This window comes from Pagrus pagrus, assembly GCF_965226575.1.
Source record: "Pagrus pagrus genome assembly, chromosome: 20".
Taxonomy (NCBI): domain Eukaryota; kingdom Metazoa; phylum Chordata; class Actinopteri; order Spariformes; family Sparidae; genus Pagrus; species Pagrus pagrus.
Window position 1 is genome coordinate 18015304 of NC_140207.1, and position 20523 is coordinate 18035826.

The 20523-nt window shown below is 42.1% G+C and overlaps 1 protein-coding gene across 2 annotated transcripts in view; it reads left to right on the forward strand.

The window, feature by feature from the left end:
• vav3 (vav guanine nucleotide exchange factor 3) overlaps positions 1 to 20523 on the forward strand; it is a 102590-nt gene continuing 82067 nt past the window's right edge. For both annotated transcript variants that reach the window (XM_084339946.1, XM_084339947.1), the window contains exons 1-2: positions 1 to 383; positions 17112 to 17228. In XM_084339946.1, coding sequence (XP_084196072.1) covers positions 177 to 383; positions 17112 to 17228 — 324 coding nt within the window. In that variant the 5' untranslated portion in view covers positions 1 to 176. The remainder of the gene's footprint in view (positions 384 to 17111; positions 17229 to 20523) is intronic.

Consider the following 20523-nt stretch of genomic DNA (forward strand, 5'->3'; position numbering starts at 1 on the left):
TCTGGAGCGGCTCCCTGCATCTCCACCAGCTCTCTGTTCCGTTTTCAGCGGGGTTTCACAGTTTGGCGGATGTTAGCATGGACACGATTTAAGGCGCACTACCGAGCCGTCAGCAGTTTCACTTGCTTCAAAAACAACACATTCTCTCAAAGCTCGTCCGGCTACAAGTCAGAATAATGATGGAGTACTGGAGGCAATGCGCGCTGTGGTTAATTAACTGCAAGGTGCTTCCAGCTAACCACCGGGTTACATGGGAGTCAGCGCAGGTATTCGACTTGGCTCAGACCCTCCGGGATGGAGTCCTCCTCTGCCATCTGCTCAACAACCTGAGACCCCAGTCCATCAACCTGAAGGAGATCAACCTCCGGCCGCAAATGTCACAGGTAACACACGACTGTAAACGTCCGCCGGTGCCTGCTCTTCGCTGCGTCGCCAAACTGCTTCCTTAGCTCCGCTGGACAGGGCGCAACCAGACTTCCTAAGAATTATGTTAGTTTTAAGGTTCCTTGCTTCTCGACCGAAACGGGATATCGGCTAGAACATGATTTAAGCATATTACAAATGGAAATAGCTATAGATAAAGTTCGGCATAATATAACTCGCAAATAAGCACTTTGTTTTAAGAAAATGTCAACTTTTTAAATCTTGGCTCCGCCGCTCGCTGCCGCTCCCAGCATTTGTTTTGATGGCGGAAAGCAGTAGAAATAAGAAGTCAGTGAACTAAATTAGTTGGAATTTTACTCCCACTAGTCCATATTTGTATGTGGAACATATGCCGAAGAACAAAGGTGATCTTTGCCACTGTGAGGAGCTGTTTATTGTTGCTTTACGACGTCAATCTATTTTACAGTGAGTGAAGAAACACTAAATTGCCAAAGAAGTGGACGGAATTTGGTAGCCATCTTTTTGGACCAAATTAATGCCGTACAAAAGTCGAAATGGACAAAAACACAGCTCTCTTTGATTCTTTTACTTCACTTTGTAGTATAAGTTACTTTTAGTTACTTACAATGTTGGTCAACACTGAACCGTTATGTACACACACACACACACACACACACACACACACACACACACACACACACACACACACACACAGCTCCTCAATCTGCCCTCTATAGGTGATGTACACACACAGGGGATAAAGGTTAAGTGGTGATGAGGCTTTGTTGTGGACTATCCCAATCAGAGATGTTGGTTGATATCTCAGGATTAACAACATAAATAAATAAAATGGCAAATTATTTCTATAACTTTGAATTTTGAAAACAATAAGTGGGTATTTGTGTGGTTTGCATGATGATATGAAGGAACAAAGGCCATTAAATCCTGATTGGTTGTTTTGGTTATTTGCTTTTTATTTTGTATAAGTACCAATATCACTAAAATAACTAACTAACAAGTCTCAGTCTTTACTGCCAGTGCTGCTTACAGTCAGTCGATGGACAGATAGACAGATAGGGAGCTGTGTCCACGTGGCTCCTGTTTGTCAGATACCATCTGCTTCAATAACAGGACAGCCGGAGCCAGGACCAGATTAATATTCGCCTTCATAACAGTGAATCTGTGCGTCTGGCTTGGTGACAACGCACAGTGAGGTAGACACTCACCTACTGAGCCTACAGACCTGCTGTTGAAATATTACACTGTACCAGTAACACACACAGACTGCAGTATATTACTCTATAATGGATGCCCTAACACTCTCATCCGATGCAAAACAGGTGATTAAGGTCTGAAAACCAGTATTATGGGTGTACTGCACAACTGATGGTGATGGGCGGGGGGATTAGGCTTGTTTCCTGGAAAATAAGCACTCCAAACTCAATGTCACAGCGGGACGGTCAATATGATATACAGTTATGGCTCTTTCACAATCTAATTGGGTATCTGCTGTTCAGCGTACAGGCGCACAGGTGAAGTGGATGATTTAAAAAAAGAGGATTTTAATGTCATCAATGGCAGATGTTTAGGGTTCTGTTTACACAGAGATTTCAGAGGAAACTAGATTTGGGAGCGTAAGAGGAGAAGCTGATCGGCCCATTTGCTGTCAGAGGTTATGCTAGAGCCAATACAATTACTAATAGACGGGCATCGATAGGTCAGTGTTTGCTGTCACTCATGACATAATGACATACGGTGGAGCTGCCATGCGTAGACGAGCGGTTGTGAACCACACTTGTGCCCGGCCTTGCCTGGCGTGGCCCAGACTGGGTTATTTATAGGCAGAGTTTGTTTTATGCATGGCTGGATGGCTTACTCACACCAAGGCAGTGATGAAGCTCCACGGTCGTAGTAGGCTCAGGCACTATCATCTCCAAAGCGCATGTGCAAGTTCACACATACGTGAGCAATGTACACACGTGCTACTTTTGGTGCTAATGGCTTGTTGTTTCTTTTTTGGCGGTGCTCATTTCCCCGCCTAATCAACTGCTGTGGTTAAAAGTGCTCATGAAAACCGCCGACTGTAGTTCGTCTTTTGTGTTGATTGCAGAAACAACCCTGATATGTAAAGTGCATCACTTCCTGTTCACTGTAGGTGAGCTTACATGCAGTTGGAAAAACACTGAAAATAACCGCAGACACTCTCATGACCTATAGGCTGTGATAAATAATGGCAAAATGTACATTTAGACATTTTGCAAGTGGTTCCTGTAAACATTGAATATCTGTTCTGGGATTCACCCCTTCATAAGTGTGTCAGTAGATCATGACTCTGGCCTCCCCTTTCACACACATTCACGCCACGTGATACCAACTCCCTCCCTCCCAAATTGAATGTCAACACCCCCCCCCCCAAGCAACTTTCCTCCCTCTGTCTCCTCAAAGTTAAATTTACATAACTGAGGGTGGAGTTGCTTCCCTTTCTGCCTGCATAATTCATGAGGACCGTGGCAGCTACTTTATCATTGGTTAGTAATAACACATGGGACGCCAATGCGGCCTCACCCATGGGACCCATGAGATGGAAAGACAAAGGCAGTGAAGGGACAGGGCTACAAAGAGCCTGTCTGGCCCCCATAGACGCATCTCTGAGCAGATAAAGGGCCCTGAAGGGTTAGCCCGCTGCGGTGGTGTTTGCTGTGTTATTAAGGTACAATGCAGGAGAAGCTCTGGAGGGCTGACGTGTGTGGTGTTAGCATCAGGGCGGGCTGCTTCCTATTCTGCAACGTTAATTGTGTTTTCCGAGCTTTGTATGAGCTTTAAAAAGCGTCAGATCTACTTACGTAAGGGCAAGAAATAACCAGCAAACCACTTGAAAACAGGAAAACAAAGTGGGATCAGCGGGATCAGTCTATTTACTGACTAAATGAGTTGATGTGTATTGAAGCCTCTCTTATGATAGAAGCTGAAGAATGATGCATGGTGCATTCATTTGTGCATTTTACAAGGTTTCCTACAAAAGTTTAAAATGAAGACCTAGACGTTGCAGTTAAGGGCAGGAGGTCAGTGTAAAAGGAACATTTTCACCCTCTTTGATCACTGCTTTACAGGACTGTAATGGAACAATTACATAGTCTAGACACAGCTCAACCACAGCGGCTGCTGCATTTTGCTTTCCTACCAGAGAAAACGCCACATAATCAGTAGTTGTTTTTTAGTCGTTCTCTGTGAAAATCAGTGGTTTAGCGCAAAAGAGGAACTATGGATTGCAACAAACCAGCCATGTGGTCAAACAAGCAGCATGCAGTCTTTCCGTCCTCCTGTTTCTTGAAACATTTGGGCCGGCCCTCTGCCGAATGCTCGGTTCACGCAGAGAAGACTGCAAATATTCTCCGAACGCTTGTGGAAGTTGGTCATAGGACATTAACCTCTGTGTATGGGTCACTGTTTCACAAACCTTTACACCTTTAGCAACCTAAAGAAACATTTCACCGAAAGTAAAAATACATATTTGTCCTTTTACATGTAGAGCTATTTATCTTTGTAGATGGTTTTTGTGTGTTGACAGGTTTTTGGAGATGCCTTCTCTTGAATAAAATGGAACTAGATTTCTTTCCAGAAATCATGAACCGGTCATTCAAGATGATCCACAGAATTTGTTGTGAGCGGTTTCATGTAGGAACTACTCTCTCCGGGTCACCAGGCGTAGGGAAGCACACCCTATAACTCACAGACTAGAGGCCAGCTAACTAAGCTTGTAACGTTCCACCTCAGCCAAGGGGGACGCCATTAATGTTTACATCCTGTGCTGTCACAAGTATGACCCTCTTATCCTACATAAAAAGAGATGTTGCCTTTTCAAATGTATTTTTATGGAGCTTTGAGCGCCACAAGTCGAGTGCCATCTAGTTTCACTTTATTCTAGAGAAGGCAGAGATCTGTATGTCCCAAACTGGGCAACACACACCAAAACAATCTAGATGGATGAATAGCACTCGATGTAAGAAGAAAAATTATGCATTTTGATTTTTGGGTGTACTGTCCCTTTAAATACATAAAAATGAGCTTGTGTTGGAGTTCAAATATCTGTAAGATTATCATATTATTGAAATTTTAATCTTGAAATTTCCCCAGACTACCCCAACTCTTTAAGCCTACTGTTACCTTGTTTTCCCATGACACAGGATTATAAACTGCGGATTCACTGTAAGAGAAGTCGTTGCGAGCGCACCAGCGGCCAAAAGCCTCTCACGCAGACCAGCCGTGAGCCCTCAGCAAGCACAGGAAACCAGGAAATGGAATAGAGGAAGGAAGTGAAACTAAGCATGCCCTCGATTGAGCTCACACCAAAGCACCGAGATGTCAGACACAATGAGGAGAAAAGACGCCTCTCTCGCTCTCGCTTCACACAGCAAGAGAGAAAAAACCCACTTTGCTCTTCATGGAGCCGCCTTCAAAGAAATCAAGGCCCGTTCTTCGCTTTCGGAAAAAGTGAAAGTGAGAGAGAAGAAAGCATGAGTAAGAGTCAGGTCTAATTTTAACAAGTGGCACAAAGTGTTTCGCAGAGCGTCAAAGGACATCAATACAGGGACAAATGAGAGAAAACACATCATGTATCTCACTAAAGAGCAACGTAGAGATGGCACGAAGACTTAATTAAGACATTCATCAGTTTATTTTAATGTATTGCAGACTACAGTAATGTTAGCCCTACAGTTAGCCAGTTAGCAGCCATAGCTTGAGCATACTGTACATACATATACATTATTATGTAACACCATGTTTTCGGGCACGTACATGCAGCAGGTGTGTGAATAGAACTCTTCAGCCGTATTACTTCTGTACATACAGCGCGCCTGGAGAATATAAATATATATAAATTATACATGGTGGTACGTATGTATATTTTATCAAGCTGAGACCAAAATTCTGTGATGTCAGACAATGAAGAGAAAAGCCGGTCTTCACACAGCGAGCGCTACCAAACAGTAGGCTTCAAAGGCTCCGAGGCTCGCTCTTCACTCACGAAGACAAAAAAGTTAGTGAGAGAGAGAGATAGCGTGGGAGAATGAGCAAGACATAGAGAGGATGTCTTCATTATCCTGCAGAATGAGCATGAGAATATCCTGAAACTTGCAGCAACATAAATACAGTGTCATTCAGTGTAAAAACTTAGAATGAGATGTCCTAAATGTGAGGTGGTCATATAACTAGAATGTAGGTACTCGGTAAGAACCAGAATAAGGTCTCAGACAAGTGAGGTGTAACCACGAGGAGTGATGTGGTGAAGTGAAGTGTTAAAGAGGTTATTAATAGTTAATGCATTGCTGTATGTTACTATGACACACACACTCTCCACTTCCTCTCGCTAATTCATGTACACACTCTTGACACTGTTTTCAACACCTTGATATCTTCAGTTAAAGTTTTTTTGTTCATCAGTGTTAGATGTTAGGGTAGAGCGATCGTCACAGTCAAAATGTCTGCTGTGAATAAAAGATCTACTAGAGAGAGGGTTTAAATAAATAAAGTCCATTCGACAATTTTAGATTTTTATTTCGATATTACCATTACTTCACTGTGGTTTGTTTAATTATAAAGTGAAACTAATTAATATCTTGAAATATCCAAATGTGGAAACTAGAAAGTTGTGTCTGACTTTTAGACTCATTCTACAGCTCAGCTCCTGTCACACTTTAATTGGATGTGACCTTAACCCAAGAAGAAGAAGAAGAGGATGTGGCTATTTTGCATCTCAGAAAAAATTTCTCATAAAATTATTAAAAATGTGTGCTGGAGCCCCCGTTCCACTTCGTTGATCGTCATCCTGTGTAGATTTAAATGCCCTCATATGGTTTGTTTCTATGGGAGCGATATGGCGTAATAACAACCATCATGACCTTTCCTCATAACGTTCTCATCTGTATCGTGTGCATACCTTTATCTGACGGAATCTGCATACTACAAATAGCGTGCTATTAGTATGCAGTGTGAGAGCACTCGGACTCAGCCTGTGAATCCCTTGATGACTACCTCTGAGTTACTGTGGCTTGGCTGCCCTCGTTGGTTCACGTTGAAGAAAGGATTGCACCTGTCAGTGTGTAAACACCACATTACTGCAGCCAAGCGTGCCGCGTCGGAATGAGGCACCGCAGCCTCCCGTTTACAATTCCAGCGTCGCGTAATGCATTCATACCGGTTTGTTCCACCGTGTCATCACGATGACGTGCATATTCATGTGCTGCTTTATGTACAGTGACATGGACGCGGATATTTGCAAAGACACGATTATGTTGCACCTCGCATGTGCGCGTACACGTGCACAGAGCAAACTGACCTTTCATTCCATCACCAAGGTAACAAGCCTGCCCGACAGCCAACCAGGGAAGGCTATTCTCTTGTGCACATTGAAGTATGGATAGTGTATATGCTGATTTTATTAGGAGGTATTCAGTGGTGGAGAATGTACCTTCAATCAATGATTATAATGTTACTCAATTCTGGCGTGGATGGTTCAGTTAATCACTGTTGAGTGCTCTGAAAGCTCTCGAGAAAGTCAATACCGCCTTTTGTCTTTACTGGCAAACAATCATCATCATGAGTGACATTTTAAGTGTAGTCAGGGGCTTACTCACATCAGAGACGACCTCTCAAGAATCGGGAAGACTTACGTAGTAACATTAACAAAAGGATAAGAGCCTTTTTTTAAGTTCGATGGAAATGTCAAGATGCTATCTGGATGACAGTGAGCAGTCAGGAATCGTAGATCCAGATGATACCGACCGCGGCCATAGCCAGCAGCGGTGTGTCAGGTTCACTGTAGTGGAAACCTGGAGCCAGGCGAGGTGGAGAGTATTGTATCATGACTTGAGACTCCAAACCCTCCGTGTATAGTGCCAAAACAGACACTCAAGGTGCAATATGAAGAATTTTAATTGAAACATTAAAAAAATCAAAGCAGCTGTAAGTGTTATTTTTGATTTAAAATGAGTTTAGTCAATAACCCATGTCTCTTCTCCCCCTGCTCATGCAGTAAAAGAGAAAATAAATGTTCTGGTATCCTTTTTAACTTTATCCAATCAGGAAAGAGAAATCCGGTCCTGTCTGCTCTGGTAACACGCAGAGAGCAGGATCCTCCTGTTCTGGCACCCACGCTGGCAATGGGGTAACATGGAAAGGTACCAGTTCCATCGCTCTCGTTGACGGCTTATACTACCAAACAGGCCGAATGAAGAAAAATGGCTGAAGAGAAGAAAGAGGCATAGAGAGCTTCCTAAACCTAACCCAGAGATATTGACTGAAGTTAGCATGCTAACCAGCTAGCCCTGGCCTGTCCTGATCCACAGCTCCTGTGCTCGTGGTGTAAACACCAACACTTCCACTAGGAGCTCTCAGTCTGTCACTTTATGCACCGCTAACCGAGCTAACTAGTTGATGGCAGCTACAGTATGCGTTTACTCTGGTGATGTGCTGCCCCTTGAGTGTGAAGTCAACAGATGGCCAGTTCATTGATCTTGCACCTTTAATGCACCTGTGTATACCTTTTGTAAGCATAGCATATATGCAGCTGCTGTATGTGCAGGTATGTGGACACAGTATGGGTATGGATAACACCTGCTGCAGAAGTGTTCTGCAGCAGCGACAGTAATGTATAGGGCGTCCTGCTTTTAGCGACTCAGGGTGGAAGTGATGGACGACTGATGTCATTTGGAAATGGGAGCGTCCGTATTTCTGTAATGGAGACGGAGAGGGAAAGAGTGCAATAGGGTAGGAATAGTAGTGTCTCCATACATGTATGAAACAACTCACTAGGGGTAAAGAAAAGGGATAGGCCAATGTACGAGTCTCTATGTTATTGTTATTATATGTGATTGTATGACAGTTTCCTTGGAGGCTTGAGCTTGCCAGGAATAAAAATCTGTGTAAACATTGTAAACTTTTGGCAAGAAAATGGACAAATTTGCTGAAACATTTAATTTCTAGCAGCTTAAATCTAAAAAAAACCCATCAGCTCTGATCCTGTATCAGCCTCCACAAACCCATATCGGTCAAAGCAGCACACCTGAGTGAGCACAAACACACACACAGGTCAGACAGCAGTTGACCAGGCTCTGTCAAACAGCACAGCAGAGCATTATTCACACATTTTTAACACAATCTTCCAAGAGGAAGAAAATCAGGGGGAGTGGAAGGAGGAGGACGAGGAGGAGGAGGAGGGATGCTGTCTGCTCACCGTTCACGCTTCGATGTTTGTGCATTCAATGAGAACATTTTATTTAGTGTGCTGCAGTTTATATCACATTCGATTCTCTAATCTCCACCGCGCTTATTCTTTATAAACCTTCTCAGTTGAGCTAAAACTACTTGACCTGCGATGCATGTAGCCAAAAGGGTTCATAATGTTGCGCTGTAATTCAATTCCCTTATCTACTGGGGGGATGGAGTCAGCTTTGTGTGTATGTGGGGGTCACAGGGTTAAAACCAGGATTTAATGGAAAATGGCTACTGAGACACTTATTGGTGTTGTGGGGGAGGTACAGAGGTGGAAGTGCGGGGGGTTGGAGAGAGTTTTCCCTTGTTGCCTCATTGTCAGTACATGAAAGAATCTGAATCTGGGGAACTGTACGTCTTTGTCTGTCATCTTCGGAGCGTAAATGCTGGTCCTGTGGTGTGACCTGGGAAATCAAAGCTTTTCCCCGAAACCTGCTCAAACATGGCCGCGTGCCGTGTAGCAGAAATGTCAGGAGGCCAGTTGTCTGTCATCTTTAATTCCTTCTGTGATTGCTCGTTGTAAATGTCACAATAGCTGATCACGCAGTTTTGGTACCATTAACCTTTATTTATGTTAATGTTGTCAGGCGACTTTGAGAACATAAAGCTGCAGCACGGTAATTATTGAAATGTCAGTGACAACACGTTCATTGTATGTTTGGCAATATTTTAACACTGATGAGGAGGGGCAGGAGGTGACAGATAGACGGTTTCACCTGCTGAGATCAAGCTGTGTTCGCTGTTTGCCAAAGCAAAAGCCAAGGAAGAGGTTTGGTGGTTTACCTGTTGGTGTTTCAGTGTGAACAGTTACCTTTTTAAAACTGTGATTGGGAAACATGATACATTTTTTTGGTACTGGCCTATTCTAAGTAGCTTGGAGCATCTTCGAAACGGGGACTAAGCCAAGCTATCTCTGTGCAACAGTAACAAAATTGACCAAACCCTTAAGGCTACAAATTAACAGGTTGTATCTCGTTTATTTATTTCATACAAAATCTGTAGGTGTAAAAAAAAAAACTACTTGCAGGGGAGCTGTGTGCTGGCAAATGGCCCCAGCCAATAAAATGATCCTTTTTATGATTTTGGCTCAGTGACAGGACTTATTTCATTGGCAATTAGATTGATGCAATTTACAGGCATCAAACTGTTGGTATCCAAGATAGCTCTGGAGTTTTTCTTTTTTGTTTTGTTTTTTGAGGAACAACTGCGTTGTTCTCCATTTGTGATGTCCCTGAGTCTACTATCTTCATGCACCTTAAGAAAGCTAGTCCTGCTTGTAGTTGCTGTTGCAAGAGAAAACTTCTGAAATCAGAACCTGTGTTAGCAACTTGTAAACACAACGTTAAAAAGGTTCACTATGTAGCTTTGCGGGGGGAAATCTAATCAGAAGAGGAAGGACAAACTAAATAAACAAACTCTTTGTTTTCATGACTGAACAAACTGAATAAACGAACAACACAATTTCATACCATTTTACCTTGTTTACATTTGGTGGACCCTGCCGACCTGACTATGGAGTTGTTCCCTATTTAGTTTGCCTCACGCATGTGCACAAGGATGTACTGTTCCACTGATCTACGAGTGGTGATAACATACCAAGACATGCATCAATGTCAAAGAAACAGAAGAAGAAAGCTGCTAGCAAAATAAACAGACATAACTGGGCATAAAATACTCTTTAATCTTTGCTGTTGTTTTGTTAGCGCTTCAGGAGTAACACCTAATGAAAACTCCACATGGCACCTTTAACACATTATCACCTTAAGTTGATATGGCGAACTTGTTGCTAACTTTGTCTGCTGTTTGCTGCAGGAAAAGTACCATGTAGTGTGTTTATCAGGGCATTTTTGCTGAAAGCTGCAAAACCAAAACAGCGAGCTAAAAGGTGCTAAAAAGCTCCATAGAGCTGAAGGGAGCTGCAAATTCGATTGATAATTGTCTGTGGGTTTGTCACCATGAATGACCCCTTTCACATTATGCATAGTCATGTAATCCATTGTTGATTTTATTTCAACATTTTTATCAGAGCAATTTTAACATTTAGCCAAAAGCTACAAGTTTCTTATTCTCATTCTCACTTGAGGATAAAACTTGTCACCCACAGGCACTAAAAACTGAAAACAGATTTGCAGGAGCACCACATCGAGCTATTCGGAAGGGCAGATGGTTTTCATGCCAATCCTCCCTTCACATAAAGAGGGAGGTGACCATTGAGCCAAACTCCTGAAAAAACAGAATAGTCCCTTACCGGAAATGTGATACGGTAGAGAGGTGATAAAGAGACTGTCACGAACTAGCAGGGGATATTCAGAGTCATGAAAGCAACTGGAAAAACTGACTGGAAAGACCATCAGCGCACGTCAGTGTTTCTCAGTCACGTGCCGCTGTGAACCAGGAGTCTGTGGGTTTTTTCGCTTCAGCCGAACAAACAGTTCATTTCACAGCTTAGCACACCTTAAACCAGAGAGGAAGACCTATGGAATCCATTACTACACCATTTTGCTGGAATGAAAAGCTGCTGACCACGGCTTTATGTTGACAGTATTCCATTAAGATAAAGTAAGCTGACGGGTGTCTGGCCGGGCCGTCTGCTGCGATGACCCTAACCTCAGAGCTTCGCCTACGTCCCCTCTCCCATTTCCTGGCTGTGCAGCTGACAAAAGCTCCAACATGACATGGATGTGACCTGATCGCTTGGATTGTGATATGTCACCCGCTGGTTATGAGTCTTGAAAAGAGCTCCACAGACCGAGCCTGTGCACATTATGTCATACACTCCGGACACAATATCTCGGCTACGTAATCCAGCAGGGGTTTGAAGTGACAGACATGTGTCTTATTGCCATTTTTTTTCCTTTTTAAGCATGGTTTTCTCTTTCCTTTCCCACACTGCTATCGCTAAACATATCAGTCAGACAGAGGAAGAGCTTTTTCAGTATCAAATTAGATTCTTTGCACAGGTCTTGATTCCCTCTGCAAAAGACTCATCCATTTGATTGCCATTAATTGATGCTCAACAAGGTTTAAGTAGCAAGATGGCCCGACTCTGGCTGTCTTTCATTGTGTAGATCTATGAGAGAACAAGAACAGGATTTCATTAAGCTCCACAATACGCACAGGGGCCATAAAAAGGCTCCAGCTTGTTGCTATGGAGCTTTGACTTGAACCAAGGAATACATAAGCAGAAACTGGATGCTTATTGTGGATACAGAGCACGGGCCAGCTCATATCAAAACCACAGCGGCGAGATGGCTTGTGTTACAGGAATATTTTTTCCCCCTTATATTCCAGATGGTTGGTCTTAGACATGAAATGCATCGGCTGGGTTTTAAGCCCTCCATACATTGGTCTTGTATAAGCTATGCATTTTCATCTGAAGTGAGTCAACGTGTGTTTGGAGCTTCCTGCTGAGATGTTGCTGCATAATCTGCTCTTAATTCCTTATTCTGCACAATGAGGTTATTTGCAGGTCTCTTTGAAATGCAGAAATAGGTAAACTAACATTGCCGGTTATATTTGCCTTGGATTTGGTACCGTTTCACTAAATGTATGAATACCAGGATTATGATTAGAACCCAGCCAGTACCATCTGTTGAAGCTGGTACTGATATTGGTATATAAAGTTGAAATAATCTTGCACTCAGTCCATGAAATGTTTTTGAATGTTTTCACTAAAAAACCCACCTACTAGCTTTTCCCAGGCCTTTCAACTGCATTACGTGGCATGCCCTTTTTTGTCTTTTGACTTTCAATGCTTTCATGTTTTATTTTAGCTCTGAAGGATTAGCTTGGGTAGATACCACTCTGCTGTCTGTACACTAAACATGAAGCTACAGCCAGCAGCCAGTTAGCTTAACGTTCTCACACTGGACAAGATAAGGTGGAGCCAAATGCAGGAGACAGCAGGCAGGAAGTGCAGTGGATGAAGTTTTATACAGGATCACAGAACACAAGGAACAGGCAAACACAAGGAACATCAGGGAAACACAACAGATGACTCGACAAAGACTGAACTGAAGACTTGAGTTAAATACAAACAAAGCTATCGATGGGATGAGGTGCAGGGGGAGTGAGGCGGAGAAACGCAAGTGAGGTGGAAAAACACCAGGAACACCGAAAGAGCTGATAGGCTGGATAGGCTAATATAGATGATGTAGCGCAGGTCTGGAGGGAAAGCAGACAAAAACACCTGAGGGAAACAAAGCAAAAGACACCAGAAAACACATAGAACACACATAAAATGAAAGTGAAAGGACAGGACCATGACAAGCCTACCATGAAGACTGGAAACCAGGGGAAACAGCTAGCTTAGCTGGCTTGAGATATAACTAGTTAGCTAAGCTAAGCTAACTGGCTGCTGGTGGTTGCTTTATATTTACCATACAGACATGAGAGTGCTCGTCTAACTCACGACCAGAAAGCAAATAAGTGTTTTTCACATAATGGTGAAATAACCTTTGAAGACCTGTATTTATTATTACTTACATTATCCCAAATGTTTCAGACTATATTAATAACACAGAGAAATCCATCATTTTATTCAAGGTAACGATGCGTTTCATTTGGTCGCCTGTCGGTATAACTTCTGGGAGAGAGTCAGGAAGAGAGCAAAGAATGAACTCTGTGAATGTGACTTTACATAGTCTGGATAAAACTTTAAATAATCTCGTCTGTTAACATATATGCCTTTTTCACATAATCATTTTCATCAGGTGCTGGTCGTTAAACAAACTCCCATGATCCCACAGAACTTACATATTTTCATTTGATTTAGACCCATAATAGCAGAAACTACATACCGTGTGTTTAAAAGCTGTATAGTAACAAGCAACTGGTAATTTACAAAGCACGTCAGAATTTACTTAGTATTTCTTTCAAAATTCATTATTTTTAATGAGCTTTGAACGTGAGTCAAATGACAAAAACACTTAAATAGACATTTTAATTTAATTTTAGTTTGCTATAATGACATCAGCTTACACCGCAACGCATGCATACAGATGTGCACACACACTCGCACATGCTTGCACTCAAATTAGGCCATTCACTTCCTGAGCCCCAGAGAGTTAGTAATGCAGAAGAAAAGCTGCCAGTGGAACAGTTACTAGTTGCCTCACGCTGCTACACTCTTGTTAATACAATTCCCCCTCTGCTGTCCTCAGCTCAGTGCAGCGGAGACACTGCCTTTCGTACGCGCTGTGTGAATCTGCTTCCCTTAGATAATATACCGAGGTCCTTTGGGACTCTCTAGAGACTCCAGGCAGACAAGATGTGCTTGTCTGATAAAAGAAAGTGATGTGTACAAGTGTAAACATTCAATATTATTCACTCACTGCTCGCTCGCTGCCTTATGCTGCCTCTTATCTGGAGCTCACTGGCTGGGGGCTTTTCTCTCTCTTCTCAAGCCATCTGTAAAGCCTGATTCAATTGGAGTGGAGAGGCATTTCATATTTGATGCACGGACATGCGCCTTACAGACAAATCTGATATCGCTTTGTACCACAAGGGCGGAGGTGTGCTGTGAATAACACAATAAATCCGACTGCCTCGCCTCTCCTCCCGAGCTCTTATGTTTCTCAAGATGACGCTGGATTGTTTTCTCAAAGGTTGTCAAACACGATCACTGTCTATAAATTGACAGCATGACACAGGGTTATGCTTTTTTTAAACATCACGGTACATCATAACGATTAAGAGGCAATGTTACATGAAAGCTTATCTGTGATGCTGTAATAGAGCTGCAATGATTGGTCCATTAATTGATTAGCTGATTGAAAGAAAATGAACTATTTTGATAATCGGCATTTTTCAAGCAATAATGTCAAATAAAAAACTCCAAGCACAATCAAAGGAGCGTTTTAAAAGCTGCATTGCAACCAAAAGACAAGACATTTTCTTCTAATTCATGTAATATTATGACATTTTCAAAGCTGACACTTAAGGCTGATAAGCATTCAAATTAGGGCAACGTGGCTGTTCAGCTGCCAATTTCGCTGCCACTTTGATGCTCCGGGTCCTTTTTTCTTTCTTTCTCTTCACTGTTGTGGTTATTAAATCCATCTGTGTACGTACGACATTCCAGTGTTTTCAGTTGTTTATTTTGGATGCTGGTCCATTGTACTGGTGCAGCCATAACGCCTCGCTGCTCAAACGCACAAGCCAAACCCAGACAGTTGATCTTGTACTGTGCCTCTGTGTTGGCTCTGAGATTCTGTTGTCTTTGCAGCCTGCCTGTCAATATTGACACTGATGTAACTCCGTACCCGTTCAACCGTGGGTGCATAACTTTGCATGAAGTCCACATTACCCATGCCATATGTGATGATCTGCTTGTGAAAATGAACATTAACCATTGAAAATATTTGCATGTCGGGGTGAAACAAGTACTGAAGAAAGATGTACAACAATGTTTAACAATGGCAGTTCTCAGTGTAACATTAATGCAGTATGATGCTCATTTACAGATGAGGTCATCTGTTGAACCTAATTCCAGTACTGTAGTGGAAAATGATGTGCCACATAAACATCTGTTTCACCAGCGTCCGTTTTTGTTCCATCCCGTATCAGCTACAGGAAGGTCAATGGGCGTAAGTTACGTCAGCATGTTGACACTCTCCCCTTCACTCACTGTCACTTTTCAATCGTCATAAAGAGAGAAAACCACCAGAAAACTCTTGTACTCTGGCTTTCCCCCCTCGGTTCTCTCAGTTTTATTGGTGTTCTCGGCAGCGTTCAGGGCTAACTGCTGCATAATTTGGATAAATCGTTTCTGGATGAAGCCCCATTAACATCATTAGTGAAAGATTTAGTTTGCAGACTAGGCAGAAAACACTTGCATCTTCAGTAAATGACCTTGTTTATTAGAGCAGTAACTTATTGATTGTTTGATTCAATTTCCTCGGGTCAAGGTGCACCCTCGGCTGTAATTAAGCTCGCAGTGTATAAAAATGAGAGTTTCCTGACCTTTTGTTACGTTACTTTATTGTTGGCAACAACCTTGTTAGCCTCTGCCTCACACAACATTAAATTGAATTCAGACACATAATTTACCACAGCAGACAACAGAATTTTCTCTGTTTTTTATGAAAGCTTTTACATTCGCAGTTTTAATTTGGTAGCTTTGGTCTTTTATGGAAAACAATAGTCTGACGCATCAGAAGTAGCCTCATATATTTTCTGTTTGTTAGGATTAAAAGCAAAGCTAGTTGCTGTTTGTGCCGCTGTTGCCAAGACAGGGTTAGCAACATGGCTACAGTTAGCAGCCTAGCTTCTGTCGAAAGCAAAAACAATCAAAAGAATAGTAATATGACCGAGAAACCCTGATCTCAGTTCCATGAAAAAAGGCAGAGTTAAACAATCAGTTGTATTAATAAGTAGGCAGGTTTTGTCACTTACTGATCTAGTAGAAAAAAATGCTGGATTTGAACCCTCTCAAGTCCCGTTGGTAAGGGGGAACACACATCAGTTTGGGAACAGTCTTTGACGCAACATCGGAGCACTCTCCATTGAGTTTTATCTCAATCTTTATCACTCTCTATCCTCGCCGTCTTTGCTGAGTTATTTTTCTTTTGCGGTGTAGAGTTACCACAGATATTCCAGTTGTTTCACCGTTACTTGGGGATAGTGACCGGGATAAACAGTGCCTCTTCCTGTTTTGGTTGCACAATGGCAGACACGTTTCCTTTGGGCCATCAGTTTTCTTTCATTTTGCCGGAAAAAAATCCAGCATAGTGAAAGTTCAGTGCTAGTGGTGCAGTGATGCTTTTTGTGCCAAATGCTAAAAGTCAATGTGCTGACATGTTCATAATGACAGTGGTAACAAGCTAACAACTGTTCAGCAGGAACGAGCAGTGATATCTCACATGGCTGAATGAGCAAATAAGAGTTACACCTACAGAAAGTCAAAGTAAATCATCATAAAATCTAAAGACGGGATCATTTAGCTCTCGAATGTAAAATTGTGGCGAAAATAATGCAAGATGAAAAGCAGATATTTGATTTGTCTTGTTGTACAATGTCTACTGTAAGTGGTAACATCATACTGTACCAGCAGGAGTAAATAAGATCTCTGCCTCTCTCTCCCTGCATGGTTGAATTATCTCTTTCTAATTATGCACCACTCCACTGTCCCATTTCAACAGGAAATACATCATATTAATGAAACAAGATGCTCTCATGGCGCCTATAAACACTGATTCATCTATCTTTTAGAGCCGCGGTCCTCCATTGTGTCTAGCAGGTCCTCAGCTGCACGTCCTCATTAGACAACCACAGTGAGGCTGAATGGAAAAGCAGAAGTATCTGAGCCCTTCCAGTGACATTAAAAAAAAAAATCAAAGCATAGCTCTTTGAAAATGAAATGAAAGATAATAACACATGATTTGTGCGTGTCATGACGCCTGTACATTTCTTGGCGCCTCACTTACAGTTGAACCCTTCCTGTCTTCCCCACACAGTTCCTGTGCCTGAAGAATATCAGGACTTTCCTGGCAGCGTGCAGCGAGATATTCGGCATGAAGAAAAGCGAGCTGTTCGAGGCCTTTGACCTTTTCGACGTCAGGAACTTTGGAAAGGTAAGACAGCATTGCTCGGTGACACAGAATGAGACGGAGGCAACAACAGCCCTCGCTGTGTTCGCCAGCTGTCCCCACGGACTGAACTGAATTGCTCCTATGCTTACTTTGTGTGGAAATTATGGAGCTTAGTCAAAATTATTTATAAGTGAAAGACCTCCTTTATCTTGGACTTGGATTTTAAAATGTAATGAAGCTTTTGGGATATTCATGCAGTGTCTGTCCTCCTTTTTTTGCAAAGATTTACACAAGCCTGGACTTTCGTATTCCAGCCAGCTTTTGGGTTAATCTCTGTTTAGTTCATCCTCTCATTGTAGCAACAATTTCAGTGTCGATTAGTAGATCAATTAGTTGATGGCATTACAGGTGCTGATAAAGTATCACGCCATATTGCAGCTTTCCTCACACTGCAAAACCCGAAGCCAAAGCTGGAGTCAGCAACATGACCCAGCAGTTTAATCACTTCCCCTCATTAGGGTGAAAATGCCTCAGCGTGCAGGCTTTTACTAGGGGTTAAAAGTCTGGCCTCGGGTTCATTACTTTGATACTCTCAGTCGCCGCTCGTAGTGAAACTGTGCGCGGCTCTTTGACAGTCCGCCTGAAGTCCCCAGGAGGTTTAATTAGAAGTCGCAGCCTTGAGCCGAGAGCGGGTGCTGCTGCTGAACCTCAGTGCACGTGATGTCAGACGCTCACGGGCTTCAAATGTGTGTATATGTGTCAGCTGGACGAACACTGGAAGACACGCAGACATAATGATTGATGAGCTGTTATCATCTTCTGTTTATCATACAGTGCCGCCAACAATATAGTCAGCTGACATAAAAAACACATCCTGTACACAGTATAGATTTCAGCTTGATGGTAACGCAAATGAATAGTATCATATCCATTGTATAAGAAGTGAAACAGACTTAGACAAAGCTGATTTCTAATAAAAAGGAACAGTTCACTTATTTGGTCCCTGTTTTGGCGCCTTGTCATCTAAAGAAAAAAAATGACATTGTTCTTTATTAGAACAATAATCATTACTAAAGGTAAAGTCAGTCTGGTCTTTTTTATGACGAGTGGAAAAATACTTAGAAACATTTTAACTTCCCTTTTGGGGCCAAACACACTCTTCAGGCAGCAACAGTAAAAGTTTCCAAAAAGTATCAATTTTTCAGTTTAAAACTTGAATTGAATGTGTTATCTGTGTTAACATTTGTTAACTATGCCAATTTTACACATTCAAGCGTGTTCCAAGTCCTGCAGACTACTACTGCATATGTAAAAAGTAGTTTAAAGCCTTTTGTGTCTCCAGAGGAAGCTACATGTAATCTTATAAACTGCCTCTAGTGATCTGACTCAGTAGCTAAGTTGCATTGTGGGAAATGTAGTAAGCAGGTAAGCCAAACCCTGTTGGATTCATTATGGACAGCTGCAAAACAAATGATCAAAATCAATTCAGCAGAACCAGAGATATCCCCTATTTTTGCCACACATTCTTCTTCCTTTATCGAACCTGGTGGCTACATTACCCACAATGCAACTTAGCCATGATATCATTAGGGGACATTTATCAGATTACATGCAGCTGCCTCTGGAGCCACAAAAGGCTTTATTCTACCTTTTTTTCCTCATATTCTGTTAGTACTCCTCAAGACCAGTAAACACACTTTAATGTGTAAAATTGGTGGAGTTACCCTTTAACTCCGTCTTCACAAAACAAACCATCTGCTCGTTGGCTGACCATTTCGACTTATCTGTTTATTGATAAGAACATAATTGGCTAGAATCATCTGTGTTCCCTGCAGACGCTGGCCCTCGATAATTTTTAGCGTTTGTGCTTTCATAACTGGAAATGTAAGATGACTAATTAGCCAATATCCACCAAAATATTCACTTAATTAAAGCTTTGACTTGCAAAAGATATGTTAATACAGTCTCTCAGCTAGACTGAGGCAATGTGTATGAAACAAAGAGCCACCAGCAGTACAATGCACCCCAGATCTTATGAAAATACCTCTAAGGAAAGAGAAGGTTTCAGATATGGTCAACAGCAGCTTCTTATTCACAGCTGAATGTTCATTTTTGCTGCGCTGAGCTGAATTAAGTAGCAGTGGAAAATTAAGTCATCTAGTCACTAAGCCAGCTTTAATTAAAACACATCTAGACCGCTGGCAAGTTGCTTTCTTCAGCCTTGTGCAGAAATATTTTCACTGAAAATCTACAGAGGAACCAACAATGGCTCAGTGAATTAGGACATGCAAATACACATCTTTATTCTTACTCCTGAAACGTTGCTGTGAGGGGCTTTGTAGATGGAGTCAGCCTTGTGATTCTGCATTGATGTGCTTTTCTTTTCAGATTTCAGACCCTGTATGAATTTTAAATAAACATTCACAAGAACGGGAGGTTTTATGGGGTTATATGAAAACATACACCGTGTCTCATCGGCCGATTTAATTAACAAGAGCATGGATTTTAGACAAGAGTGGGTGCACATATGGCAACCTTTGGTTTGTTGTTTTCATGCTCGACTTTTGTGGAAATATGTCTATTCACTTTTAAGCAGAGAATAAGATGAGAAGGTCGACAGCTCTCATGTCTGTGCTCTAAATATGAAGCTACAGCAGGAAGCCGGTTAGCTTAGCTCGGGGTATAAACAGCAATTTGTGGCTTTACATGTGGTTCCTGTGAGTCTATTGTTTTGGCTGGGAGGTTTTTTATATTTTGTTTGTTTTATTTTTACTGATTATACATATAGAATATAGTGTGTTAGTTAAGTGAACTTTAGAGGTGCTGGTTGGTGGATTTGGTTGAGGCTGAGTCAGCACGAAAAGCGAAGTGTATTTCTCAAATGTTGAGCTGTTGGGTTGGTAAGACTATAGAAACCTGAACTAACGCTAAATAAAAAAAAACAACGTCAAAGCCACTCACACACAGATGAACACACACTGTCTACACAGCTGCTAGTTTGCTACGTTCAACGTCTCGCTTTTTAGACTAATAAATACGTAAACAACTCAGTTTAATGCTGAAGTTCCACAGTCATGTAAACACAAACAAAATAGTCGTCAAGAACGTCCAAAAAGGCTACTCAGCTGACAGTTACTCTGGGTGTGCTTTATGCTAACATTAGCCGCCGAAAGGAGGCTGTCCGGCTCAGGGGCTGTGTGCCTCATGCTAACAGTAGCAGCTCATTGTGAGCTTTGCTGCCGCAGTGGCTCCTTTATTGGGCCGGGGGCTGTGTGCATTGTGGTAATGATTAAGCAGCTGAATGACAGTCTTTCACTTTGCTTCTTTGGGTCAGGGC